Below are 15,182 nucleotides of genomic sequence, written 5' to 3' on the forward strand. Positions count from 1 at the left end.
AGTGTGTTTCACTTTTTCTCTTTGAAAAGTATGCATCCTGTTATTGTTTGCTAACTTTGTACTATGTGCAAATGAGACAAGATTTGCAATTTCATGGCTTTACTATGGAGTAGCAAAGTGGAGTGGCTTTGGTGTTAGATTGGTGTTCCATAACTGAACAAGTAGCCAATTAGTCACAGATACTGAGACTCTAGTCACTTGGCACAGGCTGTTTTTTCATTGTTACTGTTTATTTGTATAGTTTCACAAACCTATCCTCATCTGCCATTGTCTTTTGCCGATCTGCCCAGCTGGCCTTCAGCCCGCATTGTCTAGATCTGACTCTTGCTTTCATGTCTGGGCACAGACAGTAGAAATTTTTGAGCACTGGACAAACAGCGTCTTGCTCTTAGTTTAGGTAATAGGAGAAATTCCTGCTCAGCCCTACCTACCATGACTGGAGTATGCTTGCTTGTTTAGTGGAGAAATTCTTGGCTTGTAAAAAGCAAAGAGGAGAGAAGCCTATCTGTTCCCTGTGCACCCCTGGGGAGTTTGGGTGTAAGTCTCTGCTGCTGACCATGTACAGGCTTTTTTAAGGGTATATAGCTTGGCCAAATGTTTGTAACTTTACACAGGAATTGGAAGAGAAACATCCCTGCCATTAAGCAATCCTACTTCTTGCTCTCCAAATTTATAATCTCTGCTCTCTGCAGTGTGTGAGATGCTGAAGCTGTAAGAATTTCAGATGGGAAAAACAAGGTATGATCTAGTCTTTCCTTTGCCTCAAGGGGAGGATAAGTTGTTCCTTTGCCCAATTTTTGCCTTTACGATTATAAGTGACCCTGAGGTAGGCATCCATTATGGAAACTTTCAGCCTGGGCAGTTAATCTGACAAATTTTGAATTCCTGAAACCAGGATCTTGTAACGGACAGCGCTGGGTGAACCTGACTGTAGGCTGTCCCACCTCAGCAGTGATGCACGGGCATCTACTTCCACAGGCACTTTAATCAGACTTTGTTTCAGAAATCCAGAAACATTTTCTTAATTTTTCTTTCCCAAGGAGAGGGAAATAACAGGTTTTTAGGAGGGAAGCTCAAGAAATAAAATGTAAGGCATTGTAGCCATTTAAGGAAGGAATCCTAAACAGCAATACAAATAGCTTCCTAAGGCTTTCAATGAAGCTACTCCCTTAGGAGCAACCTCCGGGAGATATGTGCTGTGCTCCTCTGCCTTTCACCAATCGTACACTGCATGCTGGTGTGCTTCATGTGAAATGCGTGGGGCTGGCATGGTGCATGGCCAGTGTGGCCTCCCCCGGCCTAGTGCTGTGGCAGAGGCCCAGGGCAGGTCACTGGGCACTCCTGCACCTCTTATCCCACTGGCTAACTGCTGGAGTGCTCAGCATGGCCGTGCACCTGCTGGGCCTCGGCTGGCTGGTCACAGGGCTGCCATGAGTGGCAGCTGAGCGCTGGTGGCAGAGGGATGCTGGCCAGGCTGAGCTGGAAAGCCTAGCTCGGGCTGTCAGCCTGGTGCAGCAGGAGGCGGTGACCTTTCTAGGGTGTGTGCCAGCCTGTATTTTCCTTTCCCAAATTAGAGTTGAAGTATGCCAGGAAATTCAGTCAAAGCCAGCTATGCTGCTGCTGAGTGTCCTGGCCCTGAGGGCACTGCAGGCCCTACTGCCCCTGTCCCCGTCCTGGGGCCTCTCCCTGTCCTGCCCACAGCCCAGGACCCCATGTCAGCCCAACTAGAGCTTCATCCCCTGCCCCAGCAATGCTGCAGCAGAGCTTCAGCTCCCCACAGCTCTGCCATGGAGCCTGCCAAGCCAGGCCCACCTGCAGAGCAGAAGGGGATTAAAGAAACAGCAAACACAGTACAGGGTGATTATTCCAGCTCTGTGTCTCCTCTTGTGCTGCACTGGTTTCCTACTGGTCCTTGTTGGTGAAATTAGCTTAGAAGAGTATAAGGAGCAGTTCTATTTGCGTCCAGTGTGTGTTACCTGTGAGAGGAAGTGTCGGGCCCAGGAGACTGCATCTCCCCAGGCACGGAGAGGGCAGACTCTGCCTCAAAACCCTGCACCACTCAGGGGGTGCAGCATCCTTGGTCTGTCTGGCAGCTGCAATGCTCTGAAGGGGACTTCAGCAGCTGAGACATGCATGTAGCAGCTTTTCCTGGAGATAGATGTACCTTTCTCTTCATTTTGTCTGCTTATGGCTGGTTCAAGTTAGGTGTTTGATTAGAGAAAAGGGAATTGGTGCTGGTTCCTGACATAGCCATAATGCCAGCAGTGCCAAATGCCAATTCACGGCTTCTCTAAGGGAGCAGAAAGGGACAGGGGCACCCCTGAGGGGAAGCTGTGGTGCAGACATGCCAGCTGTCATCCAGCTGAGCTGTTCAGGCAGTTTTGCATCCCATGTGCTGCTCTGTAAGCTGGTTCGTCTTAACATGGGCGTGCTGTGTTAGACCTGGCATGCTCAGGCTGTTGTTTACACCATTAGAGCGGTGATGGTATAGATAGGACTGCTTCCCTTAAAATGCCAAGTCAAAGTTACTTGCAGTTTAGGGAGATGGGTCTGGGTGCCTTTTCAAGGTTGGTGCTCAGTGGATTTGTTTCGTTTTTCATGGATCCTTTTAAATGCTACTTAGGCTATTTCAGCTGAGAAAACTGTCTTGTAGAGAGTCTGTGAAAAAGGCTCATAGTGCATGTGCCAAAACAGTCAGGATTATGCTGGCTGTCAGTTGGTTATCTAGGATGGCACTTGTGGCAGAGTGTGCGGGACAAGAAAACTCAGGAAGAGAGGACACGCTATCAGTGATCTGTGTCAGGGACACAGGAAACTGATGTCTGGCTCCAGGCTGCGTGGAAAGACAGCTGCTGGGAAAGTGTTTCTAGGAAGTAAATGGCCACTAACCTGGGCACACTCTTGGGGAAAAGTGTGCTTGTGACCAAAATATCTCAAGTGGAAATGCCTGGAGAGTCAAAAGGTCTCATAGGGTAAATGCACTGTCCTAGTGGAAGCTTCCCCATGAGGCTGACAGAGGTGAGGCTGTGCACTTCAGTTCAGCTACCTTTTGGTTTTCCAAGGGACCACAGGTGTTTTGTAACTTATTCCAGTTCCTCTGGGCTGGAGTAATCTCTGACCTCTCAGGTGGTTTTACATTCACCTGAAGTGGAACATGGAGTGACCCACCCATATGTGCCCCGCATTGGCTCAAGAGAGGGAGAAAGTGTCTGCCTTTTCTCCACTTACACCTATTCTGGTAAATGGCAAAATTCCAGCACAATTCACAGGACACAGGCAGGAGAGAGGGAGCTGACAGGATGCTCAGCCAAGGTTCCCTTTATATACTGGTGCATGTTTCTCAGCAAACACACAGCCTGGGATTTTGTTACAGAAAACAAACCCAGGCCAGACCTGCTTGATTTTTCACATTCCAAGTAATTTGTCTGCTTCAATTACTGGAAGAAGTTAAATCCGGTGAAACAAATCTGACATGTGTGTTTATGAAGGCAGTTCAGCAGAAGAAGTTGTTTTCCTGCATTCAGCCCGATTATTGTATTTGCAATGGTGCCCTTCATCTCAAAGCTAACCTACACGGATCGTATCTTTTTGAGCAGCAGACATTCCCCTGTGTATCTGCAGAATCCCAGTCCCAGGGACCACTGCACTCAGGAGCAGTTAGTCTTACAGCGCCAGTGCTGCTGCACAGTGAGGGCGAGCTGCTTGCTAAGCCTAATTGGCATGGCAACATCGTGCACTGATTACCCGGTGCATGTGAGCAGATCCACCGGCAGCAGCTGGGGCTATCACGGAAAGCAGATGCCAACAAGTATGCAATGTAGCTCGCAGAATTTTTATGACGGAAAATGATGAACGAGAAGAGGGGGCCTCAGCTTGCCTCTTGAACTCTGGGCTGAGCTTGCAGGTTATCACTTAAAAAAAAGACATCTGTTTCTCCTGAACTGCTCACTACAAAAGTCCTTGTGTAACCCTGAGCAGAGAATGGTGTAATACAGGCTGAGTTTCAGGCTGAAAGTGCTTTGAAAAGCCACAGTGCTGCCAGATCCTTTCTTGAAATGAAAGCCTGGTTTTCTCAAGTCTTAATGCTGACTCAGGATGCATATGCCTTTTGTAGGACTTCAGTTTTTTGCCTTTTTTGAAATCTATTTTCAAGGTTGAGTTAAAAGGCTAAACTGGCTAGCTTGTTTTCCGGAGCTCTCCCTTTAAACAAACAAACAAACAATAACCAGCTTAAAAGTGAGTTCTAAATCATAGCATATTTGAATAATTTAAATAGGCACTTTTTCCCCTCTATGTTCTTTTTCGACAGGAAAATAAAATTACTGTGGTTCTTAAAAAAAACCCCATCATTGTGTCTAATCTTACAGCCATGGTAATTTATTCGTGGATATCGTTGGGCAGTTTCACAGTCTCATATCCATGGAAGCAGCTGTGATGTGAGAAATGCTGACCTCTGGCATCACTGACTTGTGATGAGAGACCACCAAGGGGGGGTCAATGCTGATATTGTAACTCTTTCTAGAACATTATTACCTCAGGGTCTGATAATGTTTCACCAATGCCAAAACCAGCTTTTTTTTTTATATCCCTATAAGCTGGTTTTAGCAGTTTGTCTCTAGTCAGCAAAGCTCTTAATATATATTTAAACAGCTGTAGAAGTAGATCTTGAGTGAGTAATATTTAATATTCTTAGGACAGCTTAAGAACATGATCCAAACAAAACTGCAGTCACTGCAAGGTTTTTATTGATTTCAGTGGACTTTGAATCAGACTGCAGAGATTACCAGATTGTTCCCAGCTGTTATTACCTAGAATCTATGGCAAAAGGAAATACAGGAGGACACAAGGATTTTCTAAATCACCACATGATGATTTAGAATGGTCAGAATACCTGTAAATATACCTATATATGCCACACCATCCCCAAGATTTTGACAGAGACCTTTCAGGGCTGTCTCAAAAAATGTTTTCCCTTGTCTTTCTGTGTCAGTGACTTGCTCAAAATCTCTGTTGACAAAGCACAGCAAATTCCTGACAACAGTCTTAAGGAGGCTGGCATATAAATAAAGATGTCTGAGAGAAGCCAAAAGCTATACTCTGATCTCTTTACACATCACATGCTCTCAGAGTGGCACCTTGGCTGCATAAATAATCCCTCTAGTGTCAACTGAGTTTTAGAATACAGGGGGGGGCAGAGGAGGGGAGGCAAGGAGACAAGTATCTAGCCCAAAGCTGGCAAAAGCCCTGCTAAAATGAAGGTATGGGAGAGAAGGAGGAGGAGGGAGGAATTGTTTGCTAAACAGAAAAAGGAGAAATAACCTGATGGGCATAATTATGAAACATTTTAGATGGTCTTACAGGGAAGATGGTTTGCTGACTGCTGCCTCTTCAAATGCAGCTGAGTGACTTGCTCTGTGGTTCTTTTGTAGCCTCCTTTCAGTCTGTGATCTTTTTCTTTCTTTCTCTTGGGCATCTTTTTAGAACTGAGCTCAGGACTTCCCCTTCTTTATGATGAAACTTCTCATCTGAAGAAAATAGAAACGGAGAGTGTGAAGGTAGTTGGACCATGGCCAGCCCTGCACGTCAGCATGAACAAGGTATAGCATGTACATATATATATACTGTTGCATATATATGCTGGAGAGCCCCTTTGTCACTTCATATTCAGAAGCTGCTGCTTTTTCACTTCCAATTCAAATCAGCATTCATCTGCAGCTGGCTCGCTTTTTAATCAACTCTCACCATCTCCTTATGGGACTGGCGCTTGGTTTTCAGATTTAGCATTTCCTTCAACTTTGCCTTTTAAAATTTCAGAAGCTGCTGCAACAATGTTATTATGTAGTTTCAGTTTAGTTGTGAAGAGTTAGTCATCTAGGCAACCCAAAGCTGTAAAAAAATAACACTTCAAGTGATAAAAAAAAAAATCTTGTTTTTCTACATGAGGAGTCTGTGTTATGCCTTGAAACCCCTCTGGCATCTGATGGTAGTGGGTGTTTTATGAGTGAGTTTTTGCAGAGATCTGAGTTTCTGCCAGAGATCAGAGGCCACCAGCTTGGTGGCTCCTTGTATCCATGGGAGCCAAAATCCTCTGTGCCTGTGCTGTGGGGTGCCTGGAGCTGAGTTTGGATACAGCCACAGAGACCTGGACCTCTGGTTTGCAACAGCATCAGTCCTGAGCTGAACCTAGTGAAGTCAATGAGAGCTTTGCCACTGGGTTCAAATGAGGTGGGTCTGGGCCCCCAGTGAGTATACAGACCTGTTAAAAGAAATGTGGTGTTTTGAGAGTTTTCTGTCAGTTCAAGGGAGAACTCAGTTAAATTGCTTTACCTTAGGTTTACAGGCAACCTTTTGTTATTGATATTATTTCAGCAAGCGTTAGGGAAATTAAAATCAGAAGAGAAGCAGCAAAGTGCATCAAAAATCCAAGGACAAAGGGGCTGTATATCTATATAGCATAATCTGTCCTTTTTTTCTGCATGAGAGAATCCAGGAGAAGGAAATCAGGGCCGAAAATCAGTGAGTCAGGTGTTTCTAATAAAAAGTGAACTCTTGGAATATTTTTTTCAACACTGTAGTTAACTGAAGTTAATCCACAATGCAGTAGTTTCTCCATCATGAAGATCTGCTTGAAGAACCATGTTCAGGTTGTGTCATAGGGTGGTGGTGTAGTCCAGCTAAGGGCTGCAGTCCTTATGCCTTGTGAATGACTTAGGTTATGACTTTTGGAGACTTCTGAATGAACAGATGAAGGTGGAATATTTTAGACTTTTTCCCAAATCTATTTTGTTACCAGCTGTGAGAAGCTGTCATTTTGTCTGACTGGTTGATTTGGGTGGGGATAAAAAGTTATATCATAAAGTAGACCAACGGATGAAATGGAAAAGAAGTCATCTTTTTCCCATGGATGTTTTTCAAGTTCTTCTAGAAATGCTCTTAACTGATAATAAGTACACTTTCTTATAGGAAAAGCTAATTAAGCACTGACACAGTTTGTCCAAAGGAAAATTCTCCATCTCACAGATTGATGCAGTGAATATCCAGGTCTTGTGAGAGAAGCACTGTAGTTCAGATGTAATTACTGATACTCTGTCTTAACACCAGCTGAGAACATTCACTTAGGTGCAAAACATGCTTTAAAGGACAGTCCTACACTATTGAGCTTATTGACAGCTCAGTTTGATATATATGTAAGGCTAAAGTGGAGAAGTGTGAGGACTCTCTCCGTGTTGACCACAGTGCATAAGTGAATAAACCAGTCTGGCCTGTGTTGCGTAAGAGATGCAAACAAATGATCTCAATGGTACCCTTGGGATTTCAAAATGAGTCGATTTATGGTCGTTTTTCTTTCTTTAAGTGAAACCTTAAAACACTTCTGTCCTTTATTCCACCATACTGTGCAACCAGTCCCAGTAGTCCTTGTGACTTCTGCCTGGCAAAGCCTGACCTCTGATCCTTTCGCTCTTTTTTCTTCTCTGAAAATCTGTGGAGGGAGAACTTAGCTCTTCTATAATTAGCGGTTTTCTTTGGCTTGTCCTGACAGCTCTGGAATCTTGTCCACAGTCAGATGGATCATTTATTTAAGGACTAATTAGCAGAACCCAGTATCTCAGCAAGTCAGTGCTTCACAATAAATGCAGCTGCACAGTAAATACAGCCTGTGTCTGCTGTGGAGAGACTTCCATCAGTCAAAGTGATGAAAAAATCTTGCAGTGAGCACCAGGAGCTGTTAAATGCTTCTGTTCCTGGCAGAAGCTCAGCAGAAGGCAAGGCTAGAGACATGGGCTGTTTAATGAAAACCCTCTGCTGGCAGTCATAGAGGGTTTAGGTTTAAGAGTTGGGCAGCAGTCCGATGAGCAGTGGTTACCATGTGAATGCAGAGGAGGCCAGACCCTCAAAATTTATTAAACTTACCATTTTGAATGTAAATTTTGAAATTTCTGAAAATTGTACGTGCACTTGAAACAAGCCCAGAGTCACCGCCAGAAGGCACCTCAGTGATCAAGCCCTCAAATCACAGGCTGTGGCTTGTGACCAATAAATCTTTCTGAAGTTCTTTTGGCCCCTCGCTTGTGGTTTCTTCTTCAAGCACCATTTTCTGACCTAGATCCAAGTGAAATGTGTACACAGAGCTCGTAAAGCTAAAACAAACAAACCACAGGGCTTTGAGCTTTGAGCAGAGCCTGGAGTCGCCTCAGCAGATGGCTTCTCCGATGGAAAGAGAGGGACGTGCTGTAAATATTGGGCTGTGGGGTGTTGCCCAGCACAAAGGGAGCAGGGCAGGTTAGACAGTATTGAACAGCCTTAAACTGTGACGAGCATTTTTTTCTGAGAGTGTGGCCTTTAAGGCTCCTTTAGTTATGGTAGTTAACCAGCTACTCAGCCCAGCAGTAAACAGATTTTAATGAGTGGTCAGTGTATCTAGTTTCTGGCAGGAAAAATGAAATGTTAACGGCTGTCCTGCACCACTCCACTGGTTTCTGTTCTGCTAAGTGCTTTTTATTACCTAGTTTTGCATCATTTGAAATACTATGCTTAAACAAAACCAGTGAAGCAGTTATGAAGCTGCTTCATTTGCTATATTTCTGAAAATAAAGCAATGATTTCCACATCTATTGTGGAGACCAAACTTTCACTCCCCCTCTTCCTGTTCCTAATTAATATTTTTTCAAACAAAGTGCTTTGGGGCTGGAATTTGTCAGGCTTAATAATCAACCCATAGGAGAATTAACAAGAAATTGGGTAAATTAGATTCAGCAGTTAATTAATTTGATTGTCCACTACAGCAAACTTTGTCTCATGGGAATGATGAATAGATGTGTCCAATCTCTTTTCCAGACCTCTTTGGTACAGTGGACATGTCTGTCCAGCTACTGAATGATAAAAGTCAGTTTCAGCATGCATTTCATGCTCTTTGGTGTTAGCAGACTCCTTAATCTTCAGGAGAGACAATCCTAAGTGTTGTAGCACTGAATGTGTTTCTAGTTTTCTTTCTTGCATGCCTTGCCTTAGAAAAATATGTTCTCCCATCCCACCTTGCTCCATGTGTGCATGTGTGTATATTTATAAATAATGTAAAGCCAAGAGTGTATTGTTAGTGTTTCTGAAATCTTGGGAGTCTAGTAATTATTAGTTCCAATGTAATTATTACATAAAAGGAAAAAATACTAATGCAGTTCAAATTATTTCTACCCCTTTTCTTGATGTTATGCTCACCCTTTCCCTGGCTCCTAAGCTCAGTGATTTCATTCTGGTGGGGGGCACAGGGGGTATTATGGAGAGTCCTTCCACAAGAGGGTTATGATGGTCAAGTTCACTGTTCCTTTCTTACACTAGGATCCACTTAGGGTCCTTTGACACCTTGCTCTTTCTTCATTGATCTCCATCTTCATGTTACACTCAAATTTACTATACATGGTGGCTTTTACATATATATGCTAGATACTATGTCTTTGCTCTCTTCATTGCCCCTAAAACCATTTTTGCCCAGCTCCAGGTCTGCATTTCTTTCACTGGCCATGGGTGAGTTGTTTATAACCATGGGGCCTCCAGTGCCAGCCTGTGCCCCTTGCACTATCACCCCATGCCTGCACTCCTATACACCAACCCCTGTGTCTCCACTTCTCAAGGCCTCTGTTATCATATCAGCCTGCATTGCTTTATACTACATCATTGTGTTAAAGTCATAAATATCTCATTCTACAAAGAATAACTGCTTGTGTTACTGTTTTCTGTATAAAATTACTGCTGTTACAGCTACACCTAGTAAGACAGAGCTGCAGGCAACCTCAAGAAAGGTTCAGAGCGAGCCCGATGAGCCTCAGTGGCTTTGCAAACTGTTCAAAGTTTATGGCCTTTTGCTAGCATAGCAATACCATATTACAGGGCTACCCAGTTACACCGACTATTTGCAAATGATGCCACTTGCAAAAAAGGTATGGAACTACTTGCCCTGTGCACAACTGCAAACCGTAGAGCTACTACAGTTCCAAAAATAATTTGTGGTTTAAAAAAACAAACCAAAACCAACCCACTTTGTTGATCTATCTGAGACTCTTCTGTGTGATACACTGATCAGAGAGCATATCCCAGGAAACGTGGCTACAATCACCCAGTACAGCTATCATGAACCTTGGCACTGACAGAGGCAGAATCTAATAACATTGAGCAATAGCATTTTATAAAATAAATTTGATACCAGGAACTAAAGAGGTTTGCTCCAAGGGTATAAGCAAGACAAGATTTATTGGTAGTTACATCTTTCATTAGACCAACTGATAGTTGACCTGAGGAAGGTCTTGTGTATCTGACAGCTTAATGAGGGGTTTTTTTGTTTGTCTGGTTTTCCATATGTATTTTTCTAATAAAAGATGTAGCTTCTGGTTGCAAACTTTGCCTCAAATAAGAATAACACATAATTATACAGATCTTACCATTATGGTGTCTGTTTGCAATTGGTGTTAGCTATCACATGGAAAAATTCAGTAAATCTCCTGGTGGATAAGGGGTGAAAGAGTCTGTAGATTTTCATGCACATTTGCAGATGTAGCTGAGTCCCAGGAAACCAAATGGGTTTGACCTTACGTAGCTGATGTGCATTCAGAACCTATATATCTGTGATGTCTTCATTAATATTTTACCTCCCACTAGTAGTGATGACTAACTACAAAAAATAGACCTGTGTTCCTAAACAAAATATTCATTTTATTCTTCAGATGTCTCCAGCCAAATGCATGTTTTAAACATACTGTTTGGCTAAGAAGAGACTAGTGATGAATTTGCAGAGGCAAAGGTCATGAATCTTGCTCTTGGTACAAAGTTTGATGTGGAACAAAGCATGAACCTTTAAAAGCAGAGAGAATAGAAATGTTAAGTACAGGGGTGGTATTGCTGTATTTCATGTGACTGTTTTTATATTCTGTATGTGTATTTAATATTCAATTAGTCTTGCAAACCAAAACCAGTGTCATCTTTATCTAACATTGTACAAATCTGCCTTCAGTTCTAGTATCAGCAAATGTAATTGAATTTAAAGTAAATGTTTGGGAAGAGAAAAGCAAACCTAAGACCTCGATTACAAAAAGAAAAAAAAGGCATCTAGTTTTATGTGTGTGTATATCTGAGCTTGTTCAACCCACTTCCATCAAACCCATTTAATTACGAGTCTCCAGTATTGTTCTCTGGAAAAACTAAAGTTCTGCATTGATGGTGAAAGTGACGTGAACACATTGCTGTTTTTTAGCACCAGCAGAACTGGAGATGGAAAATTGGAGTATTATGAGGTATCTTAACTTAATGGGTTTTTTTCCTCATTTCTAAACCTTTTAGAACTACTTTAGATTGCAGTTTTAAGCAAGAAGATGATTTCTTTTAAATGCAAGTTTGACTCTCAGACATTCGCTTGAAAGAGGCATCTCAGGTTTTTTTTGGAATTACATAATAAGAAATGATAAAATTGGAAGTTTCATTAACATTATGCCATGTTTCGTTTTCTAATTACTTCCACATAGAATGCTCTTAGTTTATAAATGAAGATAAAATTTTAATAACTGCCAACCTGGTGCAACATTTGAATACACAGCTGCTATCTTTATGCTTCACTCATCACTGCAAACGATAAGAATTGGAAAAGTAAAGTTTCTTTTTCATGCAACAAAATAGATTACAGCTTTCATTCTTGCAGCAATAGCGTATAGAGATTCCTAATGCAGGCAGGTTTTAGATCTTTGACTTTATTATAAAGTAGGGAAATGAACCATAGAAGTACTATATGGTTTTGTCTAGTCCTGAAATGTTGGGTTGTTTTCTTTCATTTTACCTTCTTGATGACAGTGATATTTAGGAGTTAAGTTGGGGGGTGAACAGGGTTCTGTGTGAAGATTAGTGGCATTAAGGAACAGTAGGAAGTTTTATAGATGCTGAGAAGTGCTGATAGTCTGCAGTAAGGAGGTGTTACTTTGTTCTGTGATTTGAGTTCACTTTTAGTCTGCATATCAGTGCCGCTGCACATATATGTGTAGTAGTCTCAGCTAATCAGCCGTGTGAGAGCAAAATTCAGTAACGATTCAAGATGCGCTGCACTGTGGCAGAGAAGTCCATTGTTGCCATGGTAGGCTGGCAAAAAAGTGTTTGCCTTTCACACATCTTCAGATGCTAGAGGAGATGTGGGTCAGGCAGAGGACTCCCAAGCCTCATACGGGATTTGTGTGCAGTAGCATTACTACTGGGGCAAAGGGAGGTGGTGGCCTTCATCTGCTGGCTCAGCAGCTGTTGAACAGGATGAGGCCAAGCAATTGCAGTAACGTCTGCCCTTCATGTGTGATCAGTCACTAAAGGTGCTGCTGCTCCTAGTGTGGTGCAAGCAAAGCAAATTTTACTCGCTTGAAGGTTGAAACTCTTATAGTCTGACACAAACAAGGGCAAATGCAAAACTGAATGCCCAGGAATGGCTGCAACCTCCAGCAGTGACAGCAGCTTTCCCTGCCCAGCCAGGTCACTGAGCATCAGCATTTGGACCTCTCAAGTTATGAGAATCTCAATGGGAGACTTGCACATCAGACCCCACACTGGGGACAGTCCCTGTTACGTGGAGTCGTCTGATCCAATCCTCACTACAGCAGGAGGTTTGGACCTCTTGAGGGTTCCCAGCTACAGGACAGCCCTGAGGGCTTTTATCTTGCTCTTGGTCAATATGGGCAAATTGGGAAGGGGAGGAGGAACATAAGGACTGAAAAATACCCACATCTATCTGAAATACAGACAAACGGGACTTTCAAACTTCTAAAGTTATGAAACAAGCTTGTGTCCTAAACAAGCATTGGTTGTCTTGATTTAGTGAGTAAAATACAGTTGCTTAATTTTGCTTGACTGCAGTGATATTTAATTTAGTATGCATTGTTAAAACAAAGGTGGGATTTTGCATGGCCTTTAGAAATGCCACTGCTTAGTGTGCTGTGGCCACCAAGGCAAAGTTTCAAGGAAAAGTTGTGTTTTCTTTAGAGTTAATTTTATCCTTTCAACTATCTCCACTTCTCAGCTTCATGAGAATCCCAGAAAAGCCACCTATGGCAAATGAATATTTTCTGGGTTTTATAGTACGTTTGCCAGAACTACCATTATATCCAAGACTGAATAAATGACTGCAGTTCCATAAGTTGCCCCAGCAAGACTCTGTCACTTTTCATTTTACGTATTTTCTTTTTCCCTTAGGAGGAAATTGAGGAGAATCAAAAGTCAAAAAATATCTTCCATTAAAAACAGCAAATGTAGCTAGGCAAATAAATATATAAGAAGTACTAGAAATTTGCCAGAGGAAAATAAGAAACCTCATTATGATCCCTTAACAGACAGTTGCTCAAAATCATACCCATCAACTATGGCATATATATATATACACACACACACACACACATATATATATGTATACATATATATGCATAGATGTATATATACATATATATATACAGAAGTCTGCTGGACAACTTTGCTTACACATGAGAAATATCTTGTGGTCTCAGTGGAGTTCTACAAGGGTCTGGCTCTTTCAAACAGTGTTTGCAGAATCATTTGCTCAGGCAACAGAATTGTATTTGTGATTTGCTCCACTTGCAGAAAGTATCCCCTGAATCTTGATGTTCTCTTTATCTGTGAGTGCTCGCAGATCTGAGAGAAGTACAATTGTAGTTACCGTCAGCCAGTGGGATGCCACTGGGAAGGGCAGAGGGAAGGATAAAGGAGGTAGGTTTTGAAGTTAAAGGGCTAATCATATAGTAATTTTAGTGGTTAAAAAATGACTGATTCTGTCTTGAAATACTTTGCCAGAGGTGAACCTCGAGGATGTGCTGAACCTGCTTTACTGATGCCTTATGCCTATTTTGGCAGAAATCTGAATGACAGCATTACAGATCTAGTCTATCCGGATGTATTTGACCACTCACTCTTCACAGCAATGAGAGTGGAAAATGTGTGCATAATCCAGGCTGTTATTGGGCTGTAATTCAGGTCTGATTTCCAGGAAGAAAGTTTGCAATGGCTGTTGTGCCGTTGCCAAATTCTTCTTTAAAAATTTATAAGATATTACAGTGCAGTTGTTTAAGAGTTTGCGTTTACAATCCTAGTCTCATTCATACCCTGTTTATACATTACTATTACCTTGTCCTTTTCTTCTCTTTTTTGTTTTTATTTGGTTTGGTTTTTTTCTTTTCTGTATGGGAAGTTTATTCATGCTGGCATTTCTGCTGGATGTAGTTTGTTCAAGGCACAAAACCTTTAGGTCTTGTTTGAACAGGTCACTAAATGGGCTGTCCTGAGGCTTTAGACTTCTAATCCAGATCACTGCATAGGTAAGGAGTTGACATCAAGTGAAAACAGCAGCAGCAGTGTTTAAACTCCCTGGATTTTTCTTTCTGCTGAAGGAGATTTTGCTTGGCTTGCAAATACATGGAGATCTCTTCAAATCCATCTGGTTAAATTTGCAAAGCCCCTTTACATTCTTAGGGTGGTGAGCCAATGTTCATTAGAGTTTAGCATTGTGAACTGAACCTTTCCCTCTTCTGCCTGCTGTGGGATATTTTGAGACAATGTTTTGCTTCCTCGGTGTGATCACAGATTTGAGCAACCACTCCAGGACCCTGCTGGGCTTTTTCCATATTTCTTCACTCTGGTGTCTTGCTCCTTTTACTCAGGTTTCTCTGTGGCTTTTCTTGTCTTGTAAATAGTATCAAGTCATTAAATATTTTGAAAACTTTATATTGTAAATCTGTCAGGGTATGAACACGGAAGTTTTATCCAGTATTGCTGAATCAAGTTGTTACAATTAAAAATTTGACCTTCGACCATTTTTTTAGCTTATCTTTCTTATATATGTCACTGTGCTTGTATTTTATATTAAATATAGGTTGAAGAAAAGAAAGTACCTGAAAAGTCTCTTCATGCCCCTGTGTCACCTTCATCTGTACCTGACCACATGAAGTGCAACATCCTTAAAGCTCAAGTGGAAGCTGCTTTTAGAGTTGGTGCTCAGGTAATCTCTTTAATATTCCGCCTTTCTAGTTTTGGCATAGCTTACACCAATTTTCCAAAATCATGTCATTCCTGAGGAAGCACCTTATTTTATCTTAAGTGTCCACATTTACCTAGCTTTCTCTAGCTGCTCTGCAGTGTAGGGGAAAGGGACCTGGGGGTCC

General features: G+C 42.1%; 1 protein-coding gene across 1 annotated transcript in view; it reads left to right on the forward strand.

Moving 5' to 3' along the window:
- LOC104546861 (band 4.1-like protein 4B) overlaps positions 1-15,019 on the forward strand; it is a gene marked incomplete at both ends in the record, with an annotated part of 61,400 nt that extends 46,381 nt beyond the window's left edge. The window contains 3 exons of the mRNA XM_010192360.1: positions 5,214-5,217; positions 5,482-5,597; positions 14,894-15,019. Of these exons, the coding sequence (XP_010190662.1) occupies positions 5,214-5,217; positions 5,482-5,597; positions 14,894-15,019 (246 nt within the window). The remainder of the gene's footprint in view (positions 1-5,213; positions 5,218-5,481; positions 5,598-14,893) is intronic.
- Positions 15,020-15,182: the final 163 nt, after the last annotated feature.

Source organism: Mesitornis unicolor, unplaced genomic scaffold (genome assembly GCF_000695765.1).
Source record: "Mesitornis unicolor isolate BGI_N332 unplaced genomic scaffold, ASM69576v1 scaffold11339, whole genome shotgun sequence".
Classification (NCBI taxonomy): domain Eukaryota; kingdom Metazoa; phylum Chordata; class Aves; order Mesitornithiformes; family Mesitornithidae; genus Mesitornis; species Mesitornis unicolor.